The 17,263-nt window shown below is 39.8% G+C and overlaps 2 protein-coding genes and 2 pseudogenes across 2 annotated transcripts; 2 read left to right on the top strand and 2 right to left on the bottom strand.

Moving 5' to 3' along the window:
* The first annotated feature begins 8,392 nt into the window (after positions 1 to 8,392).
* On the top strand, positions 8,393 to 12,363 carry LOC133715585 (S-type anion channel SLAH2-like; annotated as a pseudogene).
* Positions 8,835 to 9,828, bottom strand: LOC133715586 (coatomer subunit zeta-2-like). The gene has a single exon (XM_062142123.1). It carries the CDS (start codon positions 9,745 to 9,747, stop codon positions 9,214 to 9,216), a length of 534 nt encoding a protein of 177 aa, XP_061998107.1. The 5' UTR covers positions 9,748 to 9,828; the 3' UTR covers positions 8,835 to 9,213.
* LOC133719079 (U6 spliceosomal RNA) lies at positions 12,328 to 12,420 on the bottom strand (annotated as a pseudogene).
* Positions 12,421 to 13,103: 683 nt separating this feature from the next.
* Positions 13,104 to 17,085, top strand: LOC133715059 (peroxisomal nicotinamide adenine dinucleotide carrier). The gene is made up of 11 exons (XM_062141373.1): positions 13,104 to 13,336; positions 13,421 to 13,498; positions 13,603 to 13,677; positions 14,705 to 14,835; positions 15,138 to 15,192; positions 15,357 to 15,464; positions 15,544 to 15,612; positions 15,699 to 15,806; positions 15,916 to 15,984; positions 16,436 to 16,490; positions 16,769 to 17,085. Exons 1-11 carry the CDS (start codon positions 13,256 to 13,258, stop codon positions 16,948 to 16,950), a joined length of 1,011 nt encoding a protein of 336 aa, XP_061997357.1. The 5' UTR covers positions 13,104 to 13,255; the 3' UTR covers positions 16,951 to 17,085.
* The last annotated feature ends 178 nt before the right edge of the window (positions 17,086 to 17,263 follow it).

The raw sequence follows: 17,263 nt of genomic DNA, 5'->3' as shown, positions 1-17,263 counted from the left end.
GATTGATAATATGATAAAAGATAGGTTCTGTAGCCGTTTAAGGTTGCTTATATATAAGTAAAGAAACCCTAGAGTGACTAACAATGAAACCTTAAAGCCCAAGCTAGAGTAAAAACAAAACAAATCCAAAACAAACTAGAAAACCGAAAATTCTGAAAAATAGTAAATTGCAGTTTTGAGGCCCTAAACGACCCCGAAAGCCCCAAAAAGCCCACACATCATGGCATAGCAACGAGTTTTATTCCTGGCGTCTTTCCCTTTCCGGAAAGCTATAGCAATCACGATTCGGACACTAAATGCCAAAGTTGCAGCAAAACCGGGTTTTCCTCCTTTTCCACGATCGAGCTGTTCTTCAATTCGGACCGTCATTCGTTCTACATCACTAATCTGCTTCAAATGCGTCTCCAAGCATTGGCTCTGTCTCATCTCCAGTCCCAACTTCTGCAACTCCCACACCCTCCAAAACCCTAATCCCAAATTCTCCGCCGCAGCCGCCTTCTTCGTTCGTGAAAAGAGAAGTAGGGACTACTACTTTATTTCGAACAATTCTTAGGTTCACCCCTGGGTGAGCAAGCATATTCACCCCTATTATCGATTAACTCACTTTTACGTAATAAATTTATAATCCAACGGTCCATATCTTAAATTAGCATTTAAAGATCATCTCTGTAAAAAATCAATCGAATCGGAAATCGTTTAATTATCTAATTGAATCAAATAAATGGACGGTTCTAACAACACTTACTGCTATTATGATGAACCGTCCATGTATTTCATATAAATGAATAATTAAAAGGTCTTCAATTTGATTGATTTTTTACAGAACTAATCTTTGTATTACATTATACAACTTAATAGTTTCTACGTCGTTGTGAATGCCACAACCAGCCAGCGCTTTGAAGTCCCCAGTTATGATGATCAGGAGCTCTCGCTCTGCTTCGTCAAGGAAGTCGTTGGTGTATTTCTGGCGGTTGATTCTCGGAAACCACATCACTACAAGGTGGTGTACGTGTTGTGTGTCAACATGTCAGAAACCAAGAAGGCTGAAGATTCAGATATATTCTTCTGAGACTAGAAGTTGGAGAATGATCGAGTGCTCTTTTACCCCCATTACAAGAACCCATCAACAAGCGCTTCAATGCGAATCTACAACAATCGAATTCATTGGATGAACTGGAAATATGAAATGGCACACTATGACTTGGAGGATGGTAGTGTTGGAGTGGTGCCTACGCCTTGCTTTCATGATGACTATGATTATAGTGACTATAACTATGATTTTAGGGAAGTGGAATCATATTTAGGGGAATCCGGTGGCCATTTGGATCTTATCATCATGAACCGCCTCTCACAATTTGATGTGCAGGAGTTGGAGAGGGACTGCGTGTGAAGACCTAAACTCTAAGAGTATCACACACACACACAACTTCTCTGGAGAAAATGTCTTATTCAATTCAATGCAATCATGGGCTTAAATAGCCTTACAAAAGTACTAGAATGGGAAATATAACAAACCACGTTTTACACTCCTAGAGACGTGGCTTACTAGCTAAAGACTGAATCAAACAAACTAGATGACCCTGTTGAATAGGGCTTATTAACAGAAACAACAAACCAACCCTAGAATCGTGCTAACTTCCTCAGCAAGACTCTGACTACTTCAACAATTTCCTCCCTTAAACTGCTTTGCAACCTGCAAACAGTTTATCTTCGGTACTTCGCACACTCCAAGCTGCCTTCTAAGTTTCTCAAATGCCTCAAGCTTCAAAGCTTTAGTCATGATATCAGCTGTCTGATTCTCAGTTGCACAATGAACAAGCTTAATAACTCCATCTCTAGTTAGATCACGAAGGAAGTGGTACCTCACATCTATATGCTTGCTCCTTCCATGTAGCACAGAATTCTTTGATAGTTTGATGGTAGAACTATTGTCACAGTACACTATTGTGCTCTCGCTTTAGAATGACCAAGTACTTTGAGAATCCTTCTCATCCAGACCCCTTGACATGCGCATGAAGCTGCTGCCACGAACTCAGCCTCAGTGGTAGACAAAGTCACAACTGGTTGTTTCTTTGATGACCAAGCTACAGCTCCATCTCCAAGTAAAAATGCATAACCCGAAGTACTCTTTCGGTCATCGAGATCACCTGCGTAGTCGCTATCCGTGTAGCCAATCAAATCTCCAGCTCCACCTCTTCTGTAAAATATCCCAAGCTCTAGTGTTCCTTTCACATACCGAAGCACCCTCTTAGCAGCTTGAAGATGAAGCTCAGTGGGATTTTCCATATATCTGCTAACTAAGCCAACAACAAACATTAAATCAGGCCTTGTTACCGTTAGGTACCTAAGGCTGCCGACTATCTGCTTGAAAGCAGTGGCGTTAACTCTTACTCCCATCTCATCTTTCATCAGCTTCGACCCCGGCACAATAGGATTCTTAACTGAGTTACTTTTCAACATTCCAAATCTCTCAAGTACATCAGTCGCATACTTCTTCTGACTAATATAAATTCCCTCTTCATTCTGTAGCACTTCAACTCCAAGGAAATATCTCATCCTCCCAAGATCCGTCATTTCGAATTCATGCATCATGGACCTTTTAAAACTCTCAAACATCTCCACATTATTCCCAGTAAATATAAGGTCATCTACATATAGGCTAACCACAAATTCCATCCCTTGAATCAGACTTAATAAAAAGAGTATGTTCAGAAGAGCACCTTTCAAAACCTTCCCTCACAAAGTAGGACTCAATGCGACTGTACCACGCCCTTGGAGCTTGCTTGAGACCATACAAGGCCTTCTTCAATCGATACACTTTGTGCTCCTCTCCTTTCTTCTCAAATCCTTGTGGCTGATCAACAAACACCTCTTCAAGCAACTCTCCATGAAGGAAAGCACTCTTAACATCTAACTGGAAGATGCTCCAACCCTTATGTGCCGCAAGAGCAATTACTAATCTGATCGTGTCCCATCTCGCAACCGGGGCAAACACTTCATTGTAGTCAATTCCCTGTTTTTGTGCATATCCCTTCGCCACAAGACGAGCTTTGTACTTGTCCACTGCCCCGAGCTCATTAAGTTTCGTTTTAAACACCCACTTGACTCCAATCTTCCTTGCACCAGCCGGCAACGTGGTCAGTTCCCACGTTTCATTTTTTTCTATAGCCTTCATTTCTTGACTCATAGCTTCCTGCCACTTTTCACTCTTCACTGCTTCTTGAAATGAAATAGGATCGGCAGCAGCAAACAAAACAAGATTATTAACTTCAGCTTCCTCCTCAGAAAGACCTAAGCCACCTCCGCTAACATAGTCTTCTAACCAGACCGGAGTTCTTCTCGTCCTCCCTTCATTGGTATCCGGGGGCAGAAGCTCTCCTAACCCAGGTGTTCTGCGCTCAGGTTGCTCTCTAGGTGACGAGCTTGATGGTGTTTGAGCAGGTTCTGGTGATGATTGATCAATTTCTTCGATGTCTTCCTCCTCTCCCTCACCATTGTTACTTTCACCTTCTGTGGGCTCTTTCTCATCATCTCCCCATTCTAATAAATCACGTTCCACATCTTCCACATTCATTCCCCAATCCCAGCATTCATTCTCCTCAAAAACAACATCTCTACTCACCACAATACGCTTGGAAATAGGGTCGTACAATCTGTAAGCTTTAGACTCAGAACTTACCCCAAACAACACACAACGAACACTCTTGTCATCCAGCTTCCTTCTCTTGATGTCCGGTACATGTGCATGCACTACACACCCAAACACACGGAAATAATCCACTGTCGGCTTGTTACCGCTCCAAGACTCTTCCGGTGTTTTGTCTTTTACTGCCACAGTTGGACTTCTATTCATCACATGTGCACACCAGTTAACTGCCTCCGGCCAAAACAACTTGGGAACTTTCTTCTCTGACAACATACTTCGAACTAAGTTCATAATGGTCCTGTTCCTACGCTCAGCTACCCCGTTTTGCTGAGGCGTATAAGCCACTGTTAACTGCCTTCTAATACCATTATTCTTACAGAAATTGTTAAACTCAGAAGAAGTAAATTCCCCTCCTCTATCTGTACGTAAGCATGCTATAAGATCACCACTTTCTTTCTCAACAAGCTGTTTAAAAGTTTTGAATACTCCGAATGCTTCTGATTTTTCACATAAATAATAAATCCAAACTTTCCGGCTAAAGTCATCAATGAAGCTAAGCAAGTACCTTTTACCATTGCTTGATATTGGTGTAATCGGACCACATATGTCGGCGTGAATCAACTGAAGCCTCTGCGACGCCCTCCATGAACTTTTCTTTGGAATACTTTCTCGGTGCTGCTTTCCGATTAGGCAATGTGTGCACAACTTGCTTGGGGTCTTAAGAGCAGGCATCCCTTTCACCATCTTTCTATATTGCAGAGTTCTCAAACTTTTGAAATTTAAATGCCCGAACCTGCAGTGCCAAAGGTGTGACACATCTTCTGTAACAGCTTGGAAGCAGGAAGAGGTACGAAGCTCTGGAGCTTTGTCAGGTACTACCGAAGCTAGCAATACAAACATCCGATTTAACGTCATCGGTGTTTGCATAATCAGTCCCTTTCTCGGATGATACAATCTGCATTCTCCTCCCTGAATCAAGATAGCGAGCCCTTTTTCCTGGAGTTGGCCAATACTAAGAAGATTGTTCTTGAGCTCTGGTATATAATACACCTCCGTTATCACTTGTGTAAGCCCTCCAATTTCCAGCCTTATATTGCCTTTGCCAGTGACTGCTAGCCTTGTATTGTCTCCGAGCTTAACTAGTTGTTGAAAGCTCTCATCCAGGTGTGAAAACCATTTTTTGTTTCCACACATGTGATTAGAGCACCCCGAATCCAGAAACCACACGTCCTCCCTCCTTGAGTTGTGCGACTCGACATGTGCCATCAATACCAGCTCTTCTTCCTCGTCTAACTCAGCATAATTGGCGTTCTTCTCCCAGCTAGGGCACTCATATTGAAAGTGCCCTAGCCTGTGACACTTGTAGCACTCCACTATTGCTTTGTTAAACGACTGCCTTCCTCTACCTCGTCCTCTTCCCCTGAAGGCTGCATGTCCTCTTCCTCCGCCACCAACTTTATCCTCAAAAGACACCTTTAATGCTTGTTCTTCACCACCACGATCATGACCTTTCATCCTTTGTTCGTGTACAAGAAGACTCCCTTGCAGCTCATCAATAGTGAGTCGATCCAAGTCATTCGACTCCTCCACAGAACACACCACATAATCCCACTTTGAGGTCAATGATCGCAATATCTTTTCAATGATGACGACTTGGGTCAGAGTCTCACCATGCATCTTCATCTTGTTAGCTATCGACAGGGTGCGCGCAAAATAGGCATCAACCCCTTCTCCTTCCTTCATCTGCAAAACCTCGAACTCCCTTCGCAAAGCCTGCAATTGAGCCCTTCTCACTCTTGTAGACCCCTGGTATTTTTGCTTCATCGAATCCCAGATTGCTTTGGCTGTGCTTCTGTCCAGGATTGTCTCCATAATTTCTCGATCAATTGCTTGAAAGAGAAAGTTCTTGATCTTCAAATCCTTAAGTTTTGCATCTTCTACTGCCTTGCGCTGTGCCTCAGTCGCAGCCGCTGCTCCTCCACGTGGCAACACCGGAAGTCCTTCCTCCACAAGAGTCCAGTACTCTTTCGACCTCAAGAAGTTTTCCATCATCATAGACCAATGGTCGTAGTGACCATCGAATCTAGGAATGCTGGCTTGAAGGAATTTGTCTTGAGATGAAGTTGACATCCCAAAACTCTATCTGAACCCCACGTCTCTCTTTTCTTCTCACTCTCCTTTCTCGTACCAAAATCAGGCCCCTGAGTGGGGCTTTGATACCAAATTGTGAAGACCTAAACTCTAAGAGTATCACACACACACACAACTTCTCTGGAGAAAATGTCTTATTCAATTCAATGCAATCATGGGCTTAAATAGCCTTACAAAAGTACTGGAATGGGAAATATAACAAACCACGTTTTACACTCCTAGAGACGTGGCTTACTAGCTAAAGACTGAATCAAACAAACTAGATGACCCTGTTGAATAGGGCTTATTAACAGAAACAACAAACCAACCCTAGAATCGTGCTAACTTCCTCAGCAAGACTCTGACTACTTCAACACTGCGTACTCTGGCTGGTTTGTTAAGTACAAGGTCAATCTTGAGAACTTGGCCTATTCTAGATTTGCAGTCGTATTTGTTGCTAGAGAGGAAAATGAAACTGCTGAGGATGATTTATGCATGTTTCTGCGCATTTCGGATAAGCTGATCTCTAATAATATCAGAGATGGGACCTGTAAGACTGTCATCAACAAGATGGGATGCTTATTATTATACGAAGACTCTTGCCCTAGTCTAAACTCGGTAGTTGCAAATTTCAATATGTACTTATCTTGTCATTATCATAGTTCATGTAATGGTGCATCAAATTCTCAAGTAGTCGGGCCTTGCTTATTGGATTTTCAGATTTTCGTTTTTACTTTCTTAGAAGCATAGTGGTCAGGATCTTGTCATTTGTTTTACATTCCCAGGAAATTTTCTTTGTAACTTTTATTTGGGTCGATATTTGAACTGCAGTCATGCATTCTGTAAATCTTGATTGTTATGCTTAGGTTATAGTACTCTGCTTAGAACACAAATTGGTTAATCCATTGGGGAATCTGACACCCACATATGCAAGTTATGGTCATGTTAAAGTTACGGTTTGATACATGAATCAGAGGTTGGTTGGGGAAAATTTGAACTCCTCAACATTATGTACAATGAGTAGTTCAAAGAAGAAAAATATTAGATACTATTTGGTAATTAAAAGTCTTGCAAGCCTCTTCAGTGCAATCATGAAAGACATTCCTTTCATGCCAAGAAATCGTCTTGACTCAAATCCAAGCCTGTGTACCTAGCGAGTCCTCTGATCGAACTCTCCCATAATGGAGCATGACACAAGAACAGAAGTTGAGACTTGAGAGTGTAACTTCTTTCTGTCATTCGGCCGGGCACTCCCCGGCATCTATATCTGAAATGATCAAAGATTATCCCCCTCCGAGATAAAGGACACTACATTCCTTCTAGACATTTCATCCAACAGGTAGCATACACGTTCAAAGCATTTAGTATAGTGACAACAAATAACAAATTGTTGCTTATGTATCGATCTCTCCAAGTTTTAAATGACAATAGTTTTTGAATTTCATTTGCAACCATCTTCTGAGCAATAATTTAGGGTTATATATAAAATACTCATAGTTCCCTTATTATAGCATAGTTGACCTTGTAGCTGTAAATCGATGTGTACGGTCCCTATTTTTTGCTGAATTTGCAGTATATGCCTTGTATATGCTGTCTCCTCACATTTTGTCATTTTGCTTTCAGTTGAAAAATTGATGGTGTTTACTCAATGAAATTGAAGATGTCCCAAGTCCGATGGGGTATGAACTTCTTAAATTAATTTCTCATGTTAAACTATGCATTAAGTTGCGGTAGATCACCAATATACCTGGGACTACATGTCTACATGGCTATTTTAATACATTTGAGTATATTTCAAATAGAAATATTGAAACCCTGATGTAACATTCAGATCGCACTCATCTATCTTGTATCGATTAGAATACTGCGGGAAGAATCAGTCCTCCTTACCCTCACCCTCGGATCTTCATGTAACATTTAAATCAAACTCATCTGTCTTGTATCAATTAGAATACTACCTATGCATCGATCCTCATGTAACATTAAAATCACACTCATCTCTCTTGTATCGATTAGAATATTCCCTAGACATCCTCATGTAACATTTAAATCACACTCGTCTGTCTTGTATCGATTAGAATACTACCTATATATCCTCATCACACTCGTCTGTCTTGTATCGAGACCTATACACGTAAAATATTGGTACTTATCTTAAGGCATAGGTGTTAGACGAAATGTCTCAAAAAGATATTTCATGATCTAAGAAAAATTTAGGCACGTCTAGTTTTCTTTATTTGTGCATCATATTCTCATATTGACAAATTTCTAACTCCGACAAAGTGCTCTTGGTTAGTTTTAGTTTCTAGATAATTATTGTCCCATAGCTTTGTCTTGTTTCCGTGTTTAAAGCTACTTGCTACCTAACTGAAAGGTAGACCTTGCAATCGCCTATGTGGTCAAACCTAAAGGTTGTGATCATCAAAGCATGACAGTTCATTTCAAGCCTGTCTCTGATTGCAACAGCCAAAATGTGGTTGTCTTAAGCAAAAAGAGTGTATTAATTCTCAAGTAATTTAAGCAGCCGTGTCGCTATCAAAGATGAAGTACAGCTGATAATGACTTCAAGTAATTAGTAGTCTAAATTAGAATACAGCTGCTACCGGCTTCATGTACGTAGCTGAAAGACGTGTGCTACTTGTGCTCCTTTGTTCTTCTGCAATGTCTATAAATATATGGTCTTTATCTGCATCTTCTTTAATAGTACTCATCTGCTTGAGAAAGAAGCAGACACATGCAATAAGCTAACTAGTTGAACCTGGTTATGTTTATCTGCCCAAGTGTTGATTGCCTAGATTTGCTTCCAATATTATCCATCTTCTTTCGAGGTTAGCCTTCTTTTTCTTTTGATTCAGCATTATCTGGTTATAAATTGTGAGTTCTGCGTACACAGAATTCTTTATGATCATCATGTCAGTGAAATATATTGGTTGCCAATTGATCCTGTGGTGTAGATTATTATTGGTTAGTTGTGAACTTGTGATGCAAGGCCTATGTCACAGTGACATGACTGACATCCCAAATGATCAAATACACATTGCAGTTCGTAAGACATGTAAAATCTCTAGATGCTAGTATCAGTAACTTTAAATGAAAAAGAACAGAAAATATATTACTAGCTCTATATATGGAATCACTAGAAAATTACCAAGTCTGGTTTCTTGCTGGATATATAGTATGAGACAACTGGTTGTAAGCTTGAAAAATTTCCTATACTAGAAATTTCAGTGATTTACCATCTATCATAGAAGTTGAATGGTTTTTTTTTTTTTTTGATGTCTAAATCGTTTGAGTTCTATAAGAGGAGATGAATTCAGCAGGAAGTGATAAATTCTGACAGTACACAATTTTAGCAAATGCGATACTATAAGCCAGTACACCTAATGGATAAGAAAATATTAGACTGATGTTCTTTCCAGGCTTCTCCTTTCATCCACTCACTTAAGAAGAGATCTTGCAAAATGTTCACGTGCAGTAGCAAGTGCTTGGCCTATTGTCTGCTCAGATAACGGAGCTCCAGAATCAATACTATGACTCGCAACCTTACTTGCTATAACATTTGAATCGGTCTCAAGAACAATGCCGCCATCAACAATTTCATCAAGGCATAGTAGAATGAGGTCCAAATTCTCAAGTGCCTCCTTTTTGTCCACATTGCCTCTGAGGAGAATTCCAACTGCATCAAAAAATCCCTGAAGAACTGTGGCTAAAATGAGCTCATTTTCATTATCACCCCCGGTAACAAAAAAGTGAAGGTCTTGAACAAACTTGTAAACTACTATGCTGTTCTCAAACATTGCTATCTCAGCTTCTGTCCGCGCATTTGTCTTTTGAGTTTTAGTGAAAACGGTTTTCTCAAAAGCTTCTTTTGCACTATTCATTGGCCAGTCCTCTGAATAATACTTGACAGCTATACGTTTTCCTTCAGAATCTAGGAGGAGGATGTTCTTTATGGTAGGGCATGACTCCATTTTGTTCGGAGAAACAGTTTTCTCTGAGAAACGAAGAAGACGAAGTGGAAACTGTACTTGATCACGTTTCAGCTGCAAACTCTTTGGGACTGAAAACAGCGAAATATGGATTATGAAGAACAGGTTTCCATTCAAATTCCATCTCTCATCAAATACATATCCTCAAATGAAGTGGTTGGTTTCGATAATGTTGAGGAGCATACCGTTCTCAGTGACAAGAATCAGCCATCAGCTAGGGTAAGTTTGTCTTAAAGAGTGAGGTCTACGAAAAGGAATTTCGTATCATGTTTGTTTTGTCATTGATAGGAATATTCAGTGAGAAGGAAAAGAAAAGTTTATATGGTTGTGCATATAGTAACTCTGTTTGCACTGTTATGCCAGGAAATTGAGATAGCTACTTTAGAAAGCGCAGTTGATAAAGATGAACAACCAATTCATCAAAGGACGCACTCTGTTTCTATTAGTATGCCGCCATCACCCATGGGAGTTCATTTAGAGAAAATAAAAGGAGTTTTCTTCAGTCCTGAAACAATTTTCAACACTGGAATTCCAGATTCTTCTTCTGCTGCAACTAAGAGTGGTAGTAGCCGCAAACTTCCGGAAGCAGCAAAGTTTCACTCTCAACCCTTGCCAAAAGGCTCTACATTTGAAGATCAGGAAATGCACACTGGACATTTCCCTTATCATCCAAGTATTAAAAGGCTGAGAGATAATAGGTTTGACAATTTCAAGACTTGGTCTGGGAAACTTGAAAGGCAGATATCACTACTACGGGGAAAGACACCGCGAAAAAGTGATCAACCAGAGAATGCGTATGCTTTTGGTCAAAGTACAGATCAAATTGACCCTTTACCTGCAGGACGTTACTTTGATGCATTGGAAGGGCCTGAGTTGGACACTCTTAGGGTAATTCATGCTCTCTATGTTCTTTATTCAGTATTCGCAGTTGCAATTGTATAATATCTTAGAAATGATAAAATGATTTTGGTATTAAACTAAACAGGCTTCAGAGGAAATAATGCTTCCAGAAGACAAGCAGTGGCCATTTCTTCTCCGGTATCCCATTTCTTCATTTAGCATCTGCCTTGGGGTCAGCAGCTAAGCTATTTTGTGGAAAACCCTACCCACCTCGGCATCCACGAAATTTCTCCACTTGAACTTAACAACAAATTTGGTTCTGTGGTGCATTGCTGTTGCTACATTAGTTGGTGTTGCTTGCACCTACCTCCTTAAAATCATCTTTTACTTTGAAGCAGTTCGTCGCGAGTATTACCACCCAATTCGAATCAACTTCTTCTTTGCCCCATTTATAGCCCTCTTATTCTTAGCTCTAGGAGTGCCACTGCCACCTTCCATTTCTAGCAACCTCCATCCAGCTCTTTGTTACATCCTCATGACCCCATTTTTATGTCTTGAGCTTAAAATCTATGGACAGTGGATGTCAGGAGGGCAACGCCGGCTTTCAAAAGTAGCCAATCCTGTTAACCATCTCTCCATTGCTGGCAACTTTGTTGGGGCTCTGCTAGGTGCTTCGATGGGACTAAAAGAAGGACCAATATTCTTTTTCGCTGTTGGGATGGCTCACTATATGGTCTTATTTGTAACACTCTACCAGAGACTTCCAACAAATGAGACAGTAATCCCAAAGGAGCTCCATCCTGTGTTCTTTCTGTTTGTTGCTGCACCTAGCGTAGCTTCCATGGCTTGGGCAAGACTCCAAGGCTCCTTTGATTATGGCTCGCGGATTGGTTACTTCATTTCCATGTTCCTTTATCTCTCACTGGCAAGTACATATAACCGTCATCAATTAAGTTGCACCTATCATTGTTATCAAACATGCTTGATTATGTGGCATGATGAGATTTTCATAGAAATTTTATCCTTCACTTTGTTAAGTCATCATGACTAGTATTCCGGTCCTAACTTTTTTGTCTATCCTTTTTCTCTGCCGTACAGGCAGTCCGGATCAATTTTTTCCGAGGATTCAAGTAAGATATCACTCATCAATTTCATTATTTTGAAGTACTGAAAGAAATTTTCCATCAGTAGTTCGTACAACAAATTAGCTTCTAACATCGATTCAAATAGGTTCTCGTTGGCATGGTGGGCATACACTTTCCCAATGACTGGTGCTGCCATTACAACCATCAGGTACTCGAATGAAGTAACGACTGTAGCAACTCAAGCTTTGGCTGTCATACTCTCCATCATTGCCACGCTCACGGTCACTGCTCTCTTCATAACAACCGTCTTGCATGCCTTTGTGCTCCAAGACCTCTTCCCCAATGACATTGCAATTGCCATCAGCGACAGAAGCCCAAACAAACCACGCAAAAAGTGGTTCCATCTAATAAAGGGAACCTCTTCGGATTCGAAAGACATTGAGAATTTCTTGAAGTCAGCAACAAGCTCAGAAAACAAGGATTTGGAAATTAAAACATCCCTTGAAACTGCTAAGCTCTAGCTAGCTGCTTGTACATGAGAGGAACATAAGTTAGAAAGTTTCCAGTTCCAGTGAACATGTCAAATTTAGCACATGTAAAGAGTAGCTAAATATACGCATTTTTGGTGGGTTTTGTGTATAATGTATGCTAGTTTCGATTTATGCGTGTCATCCTTGCGCAGGAGTCTTCTCTGTATCGTTCCAATTTTATCAGATGTCCCCGAAGGGACAGTATGCTAGTTTAGCTTTTCAGAACCTCTCTGAAAGAAGAATAAACTGATTGATGATTTTGCTTAATTCATTGCCTTACTCAATACGCCAATAACATGCTAAACCAACTAGTTATCTGAATTCTTCACTCATCGATCCTATATATCTACCTCTGGACTTGGAAGACCATTGAAAAAGTGAGCATCAACATCGGTGATGATGAACCTAGTACTTACTATTAAGACTATGGGCTTAAAACTTGGGCTCAGTTATCAGATTTCAATGGATTTGATTTCGAGTTAGATTGACCTTGTGATAGAGTATTTAGGCCCATCATTCACGGAATTAGTGCATGTAACTTAAGTTTACTCCTTCAGAGTTTAGGTCGAAAAATCAGTTTGGTTCATAATTTTTTTTAATTACAATTATCCATGCGCTTTCAAATTGCATCAGGTGCCTCCAAAATTTCAAATTCTCTTTCAAATGTGACGTCATGTGCTGAGTTGGAGCTGATATAGGGCTCCATTTTTAAAATAAAAATCTCTAACGATGAGAGGCTATGCCACTGACTTAGAAAAGAGAAAAGAGAAAAACTATTTTTTATTAAATACGAGGATAGAGGAAGGGTAAATTCGTCATTCAAGCAAAATGGCCTACCAACTTTCTTGAACGGAACAACAAAGGCACCACGGATAATGACCCTTACTGATAGCGAGTGCCATAAAGCATGACTGCATCAGTTGGTTAGGTTCGATAAGGCCAAAGTCCGAGATAGTCTTCTCCCAAAAGTTCAGATCTCTTTGATCCTTTGATGGCCGGAAAATAACAAACTTCCGTTCATTTTCTCCTGAAAATATGTCGGACGCCGTGATCAATGGCCTCGCCGGCGCCGGCGGAGGGATCATCGCCCAGCTAATCACATATCCACTCCAGACTGTAAGGACTATTCTATCAGTTATATTTCGTAATCAATTTTTCCTGAGCTTTTTGGTTTAAATAAGCTTTGGCCGTGATCTGTAGGTGAACACTCGTCAGCAAACGGAACGTGATCTGAAAAAGGAGAAGAGGAAGCTCGGAACCGTTGAACAAATAGGCCAGGTTTGAATTTCGTTAAATTTCGGCTTCTTTTTTCGTGCACTTCTATATAGACTTGGTTGCTGAGAAAATGGACTGTGTATGATTTTATTTGGTTGATGTTGCAGGTTATAAAGAATGAAGGATGGGAACGGTTGTACGGAGGTTTGACGCCGTCGTTGGTGGGAACAGCAGCATCTCAGGTGAGCAGAGCTTAGCTCTTTGCTGGGATTGTTTTACTTTTACTGATAGTAATTTCATCCTTGTTACAAAGGTTAAAAAGTAGGAGCGTAATAGCTTATGAGCGAATTCTATGTGTGTTCGAGTAGTGCCTGAAGTTCGAAATTATGTTTAGTAGGTGATAACTTGATGTAAAAGAACAGAAAGCTTTGAATTCAAATGCTACAATTTTCAGTGCACTGATGTTTGTTATACAACCGCATGACTTGTATTCCCTAATAGGTCAGAACCTGAAAGAAAAAAATTTGAGGACAGCATTGGTTACTATGTCTGTTCTGTTCTGTATTATTGGCACCCTTATGCATCGATAGAGACAATTTTACTAGTTATGGCTAGTGAGCAAGCTAGTGTTATCACTGGCAAGAGTATTTTTAACTTTGGATAAGCCTACCTTACCCATATCGCATAAGTCAGACATCTTGGAGTTATCATGCCCTTAATTACTTATGTCATCCAGGAATTGCCTGTTTTGTTGGCTACCTTATCTATGCCTACAGGATCTGTTGTTTAGCTCCCAAAGAAGCTTGGGGTTGATTCATGAGGTTTTGCCAACTACTATGGATACCTCATCATTTTGAGATACATGCTAGATTGTTAGCTAACTGCTGCCGACCCTAAAACTGAGAATACTACATTTGTATGCTCATACATAGCTTGGTAAATAATAATAATAATAATCATCTCTTAATAGCTGCACACTTCTTTAAACATTGAGGTCTCTGTAAACAGAGGAGACAACCCGAGGTATTTTATTAGAGTGTTGAACCCTCTGAATTACAAAGTGGAACAGGGCTCTGTAACATACTTGATAAAAACTAGCTACGAAACAGTGTGGATGCTCTTTCTGAGTCTGTTTGTCTCAGACAGAACCTCCCTAGTGTTACATGTCAGGTCAAAAGTAGGTTGTACAAACCTGCATTGCATATAACTACATATATGGTTGATTTGGTCATGTGGTTTCTTATATATTTGCAATTCTTATTGGTACAGGGTGTTTACTATTATTTCTATCAAATATTCAGGAACAAGGCTGAAGTTGCTGCCCTTGAACGTAGTAAGTTGGGCATTGGTGATGGATCTGTTGGAATGCTCTCTTCGCTAGTGGTGGCTGCCTTATCTGGGTATTTTCTTTGTTCATATGACTATTGGCCTCATGGCATTTATTCTTTCTTAATATAGTCCAGACTATGAAGTAAACATTTCCTTAAATAGCTCTCTGGCTTATAGAAAAACTCTTGTTATAAAAAAAAAAAATAAAAAATAAAAAAATCTTTCATAAATGCAAGGAGCAGATAAAAGTATTAGCAGTGTGTTGGGGCCTTGGGGCTCAATATTGATTTGTAAATTTTGTATTAATGTTATTAGTTTCTTTTTTTTATTCTTCAGTTTTTCAGAAAATCTTATCACAATTTTATTTCTGTAGGTGTGTGAATGTACTATTGACAAATCCTATATGGGTAGTTGTTACACGCATGCAGGTAAATATTAAAGAGCTAATTGATTAGCCTCAACTTTCAATTTCAACGTAGTTTTTCTTAATCTTCCATGAAAGAGCAACAGACTGAAGCTTAGGCATCTCTCCCGCTATTGTATTAAAATGTGATGTAATTAATTTATTGCTTTCTCTCGTTGCATACTGCAGACTCATAGAAAAACTTCAAAGTCCCAGCCTGATCAGATGCTATCAACTGATCCAGATGAAGCAATTGTTGCTGCAGCTGAGCCTCCTCCCTTCGGGACTAGTCATGCGGTTGGTACAATAGATTCTTTATTATGTTCTGCAGAGTGACGTATAGATTTACTGATGAGTCTATACGGAACACATACAGGTACAAGAAGTTTATGATGAAGGTGGATTTTTCAGTTTCTGGAGAGGTGTATTTCCAACATTGATCATGGTATGTATACATGCTAAGGACCAAGGGAGTACGACTGTTATACATGCTAAGGGAGTATAACTGATAGTTCCTGCTTTTGATCACAGGTGAGTAATCCTTCCATGCAGTTTATGCTGTATGAAACTATGTTGAATAAGCTGAAGAAAAGACGTGCCTTGAGTAAGAAGAATAACAATGGTATTACTGCTGTAGAGGTTAGGTTTCTACATCTTAAACTTTTCGTCATTACTATCCTTCTGTAATATCTCTCTCAACTGTTTTTCAATTTTCCTTTGGAGCTAATATATTGGCTAATTTCCGTAGATATTCCTGCTTGGTGCTTTGGCAAAACTAGGTGCTACTGTCGTGACATATCCTCTTTTAGTCGTGAAGGTAAATTACGTGAGCTTATATGCATCTGTATTTGTGAAGCAATGCATAGTTGAATTATGATAATTATCAATTGCAAAATGTTGGTCAAGCCATTTCAAGTTGACTCAGTAGTCTGGACTGTATTGTCTTCAACTCTTGAGCTCTTTTCAATAGAAAAGCCTTTGGCTTGTTTTAATTCCTTGAAGTACCAACCCTTGTGTTGGTTTTGGAATATGGAAATCGGTAGACAATGGTGAATAAAAAAGGGTTCCTCAAAGACAGGAATGGTTAATCGAGTTTGAAGAATAGGAGTAGAGTGAGGAGGAGTGGGTCTAGGAAGGGATGAGACAACCTTGCTATTATTTTGGATGTGGTTGCATTGACCTTATATGTATATTCAGAAGTACGTTATGATTTCGTTTATGTAACAACTGGTTGTTTCAGTTTCTTATTGTGTTCCTTGCTGTTGCAGGCGAGACTTCAAGCGAAACAGGTCACAACTGGTGACAAAAGGCATCATTATAAAGGTTTGAACTTTCAACTATTTTATACCTTGAATCATAGAAGTATCATTCACAACTTTTGTATCTTGTCCTCTGTGCATTGCTGTCAATGTGTGACAACCTAAGAGGATATAGAGCCGTATGCCAATCTTAATGATCAGTCGCAGGTGATTGAGGAATACATGACCTGAAATAGGATAATTCATCGAGAAGCTAAAACCTCAGAACTTTGATTATGTATTGTTTCAGTCGCAAAAGTTCTATATTTGTTGATAAAGATGCATAATTGTGTCTACTCTCAGGAACTCTGGATGCCATTTTAAAGATGATTCGCTATGAAGGGTTCTATGGTTTCTACAAAGGGATGAGCACAAAAATAGTACAAAGTGTACTCGCTGCTGCTGTTTTGTTCATGGTCAAGGAAGAACTCGTCAAGGGTGTTCGGTTCATGCTCGCTAACAAAGCGAAATCAAAGCCTCCATAGATGGAAACCTCACTTAGGGGTGTTCTCATTCTCTGTCACACCCTTTCCCCCAATACACAATTCTTTGATTATCATAATCTTTTCATGGCATGCATGCTCAAATGTTTGTTTAGAAATGTATTGCCATTATCGCCATATCGGCAAACTCAGATAACTTACACACTAAGGGATTTTGGGGGGGGGGGGGGGGGGGGGGGATCCATTTGAGGTGATGAGAATAGCGAATAATTAGGCTTTCTTAAATCCAAGAAAACATTTCTAATGTTCTCAGACACTGAATAGTAATGTGAATGTGAATAATTGGTTATTTCTC

This window comes from Rosa rugosa, chromosome 6 (assembly GCF_958449725.1).
Source record: "Rosa rugosa chromosome 6, drRosRugo1.1, whole genome shotgun sequence".
NCBI classification, from domain to species: Eukaryota; Viridiplantae; Streptophyta; class Magnoliopsida; order Rosales; family Rosaceae; genus Rosa; species Rosa rugosa.
Note: the sequence above shows the minus strand (reverse complement) of the source record. Positions and strands in the feature narration are given on the sequence as shown.

Excerpts from the sequence above, each read along its gene's own strand:
- LOC133715059 (XM_062141373.1), top strand. The coding sequence starts at position 13,256 with ATGTCGGACGCCGTGATCAATGGCCTCGCCGGCGCCGGCGGAGGGATC. Across the intron at positions 13,337-13,420 it reads TCACATATCCACTCCAGACT|GTGAACACTCGTCAGCAAAC; the intron begins GTAAGGACTATT and ends CGTGATCTGTAG. Across the intron at positions 13,499-13,602 it reads CCGTTGAACAAATAGGCCAG|GTTATAAAGAATGAAGGATG; the intron begins GTTTGAATTTCG and ends TTGATGTTGCAG.
- LOC133715586 (XM_062142123.1), bottom strand. The coding sequence starts at position 9,747 with ATGGAGTCATGCCCTACCATAAAGAACATCCTCCTCCTAGATTCTGAA.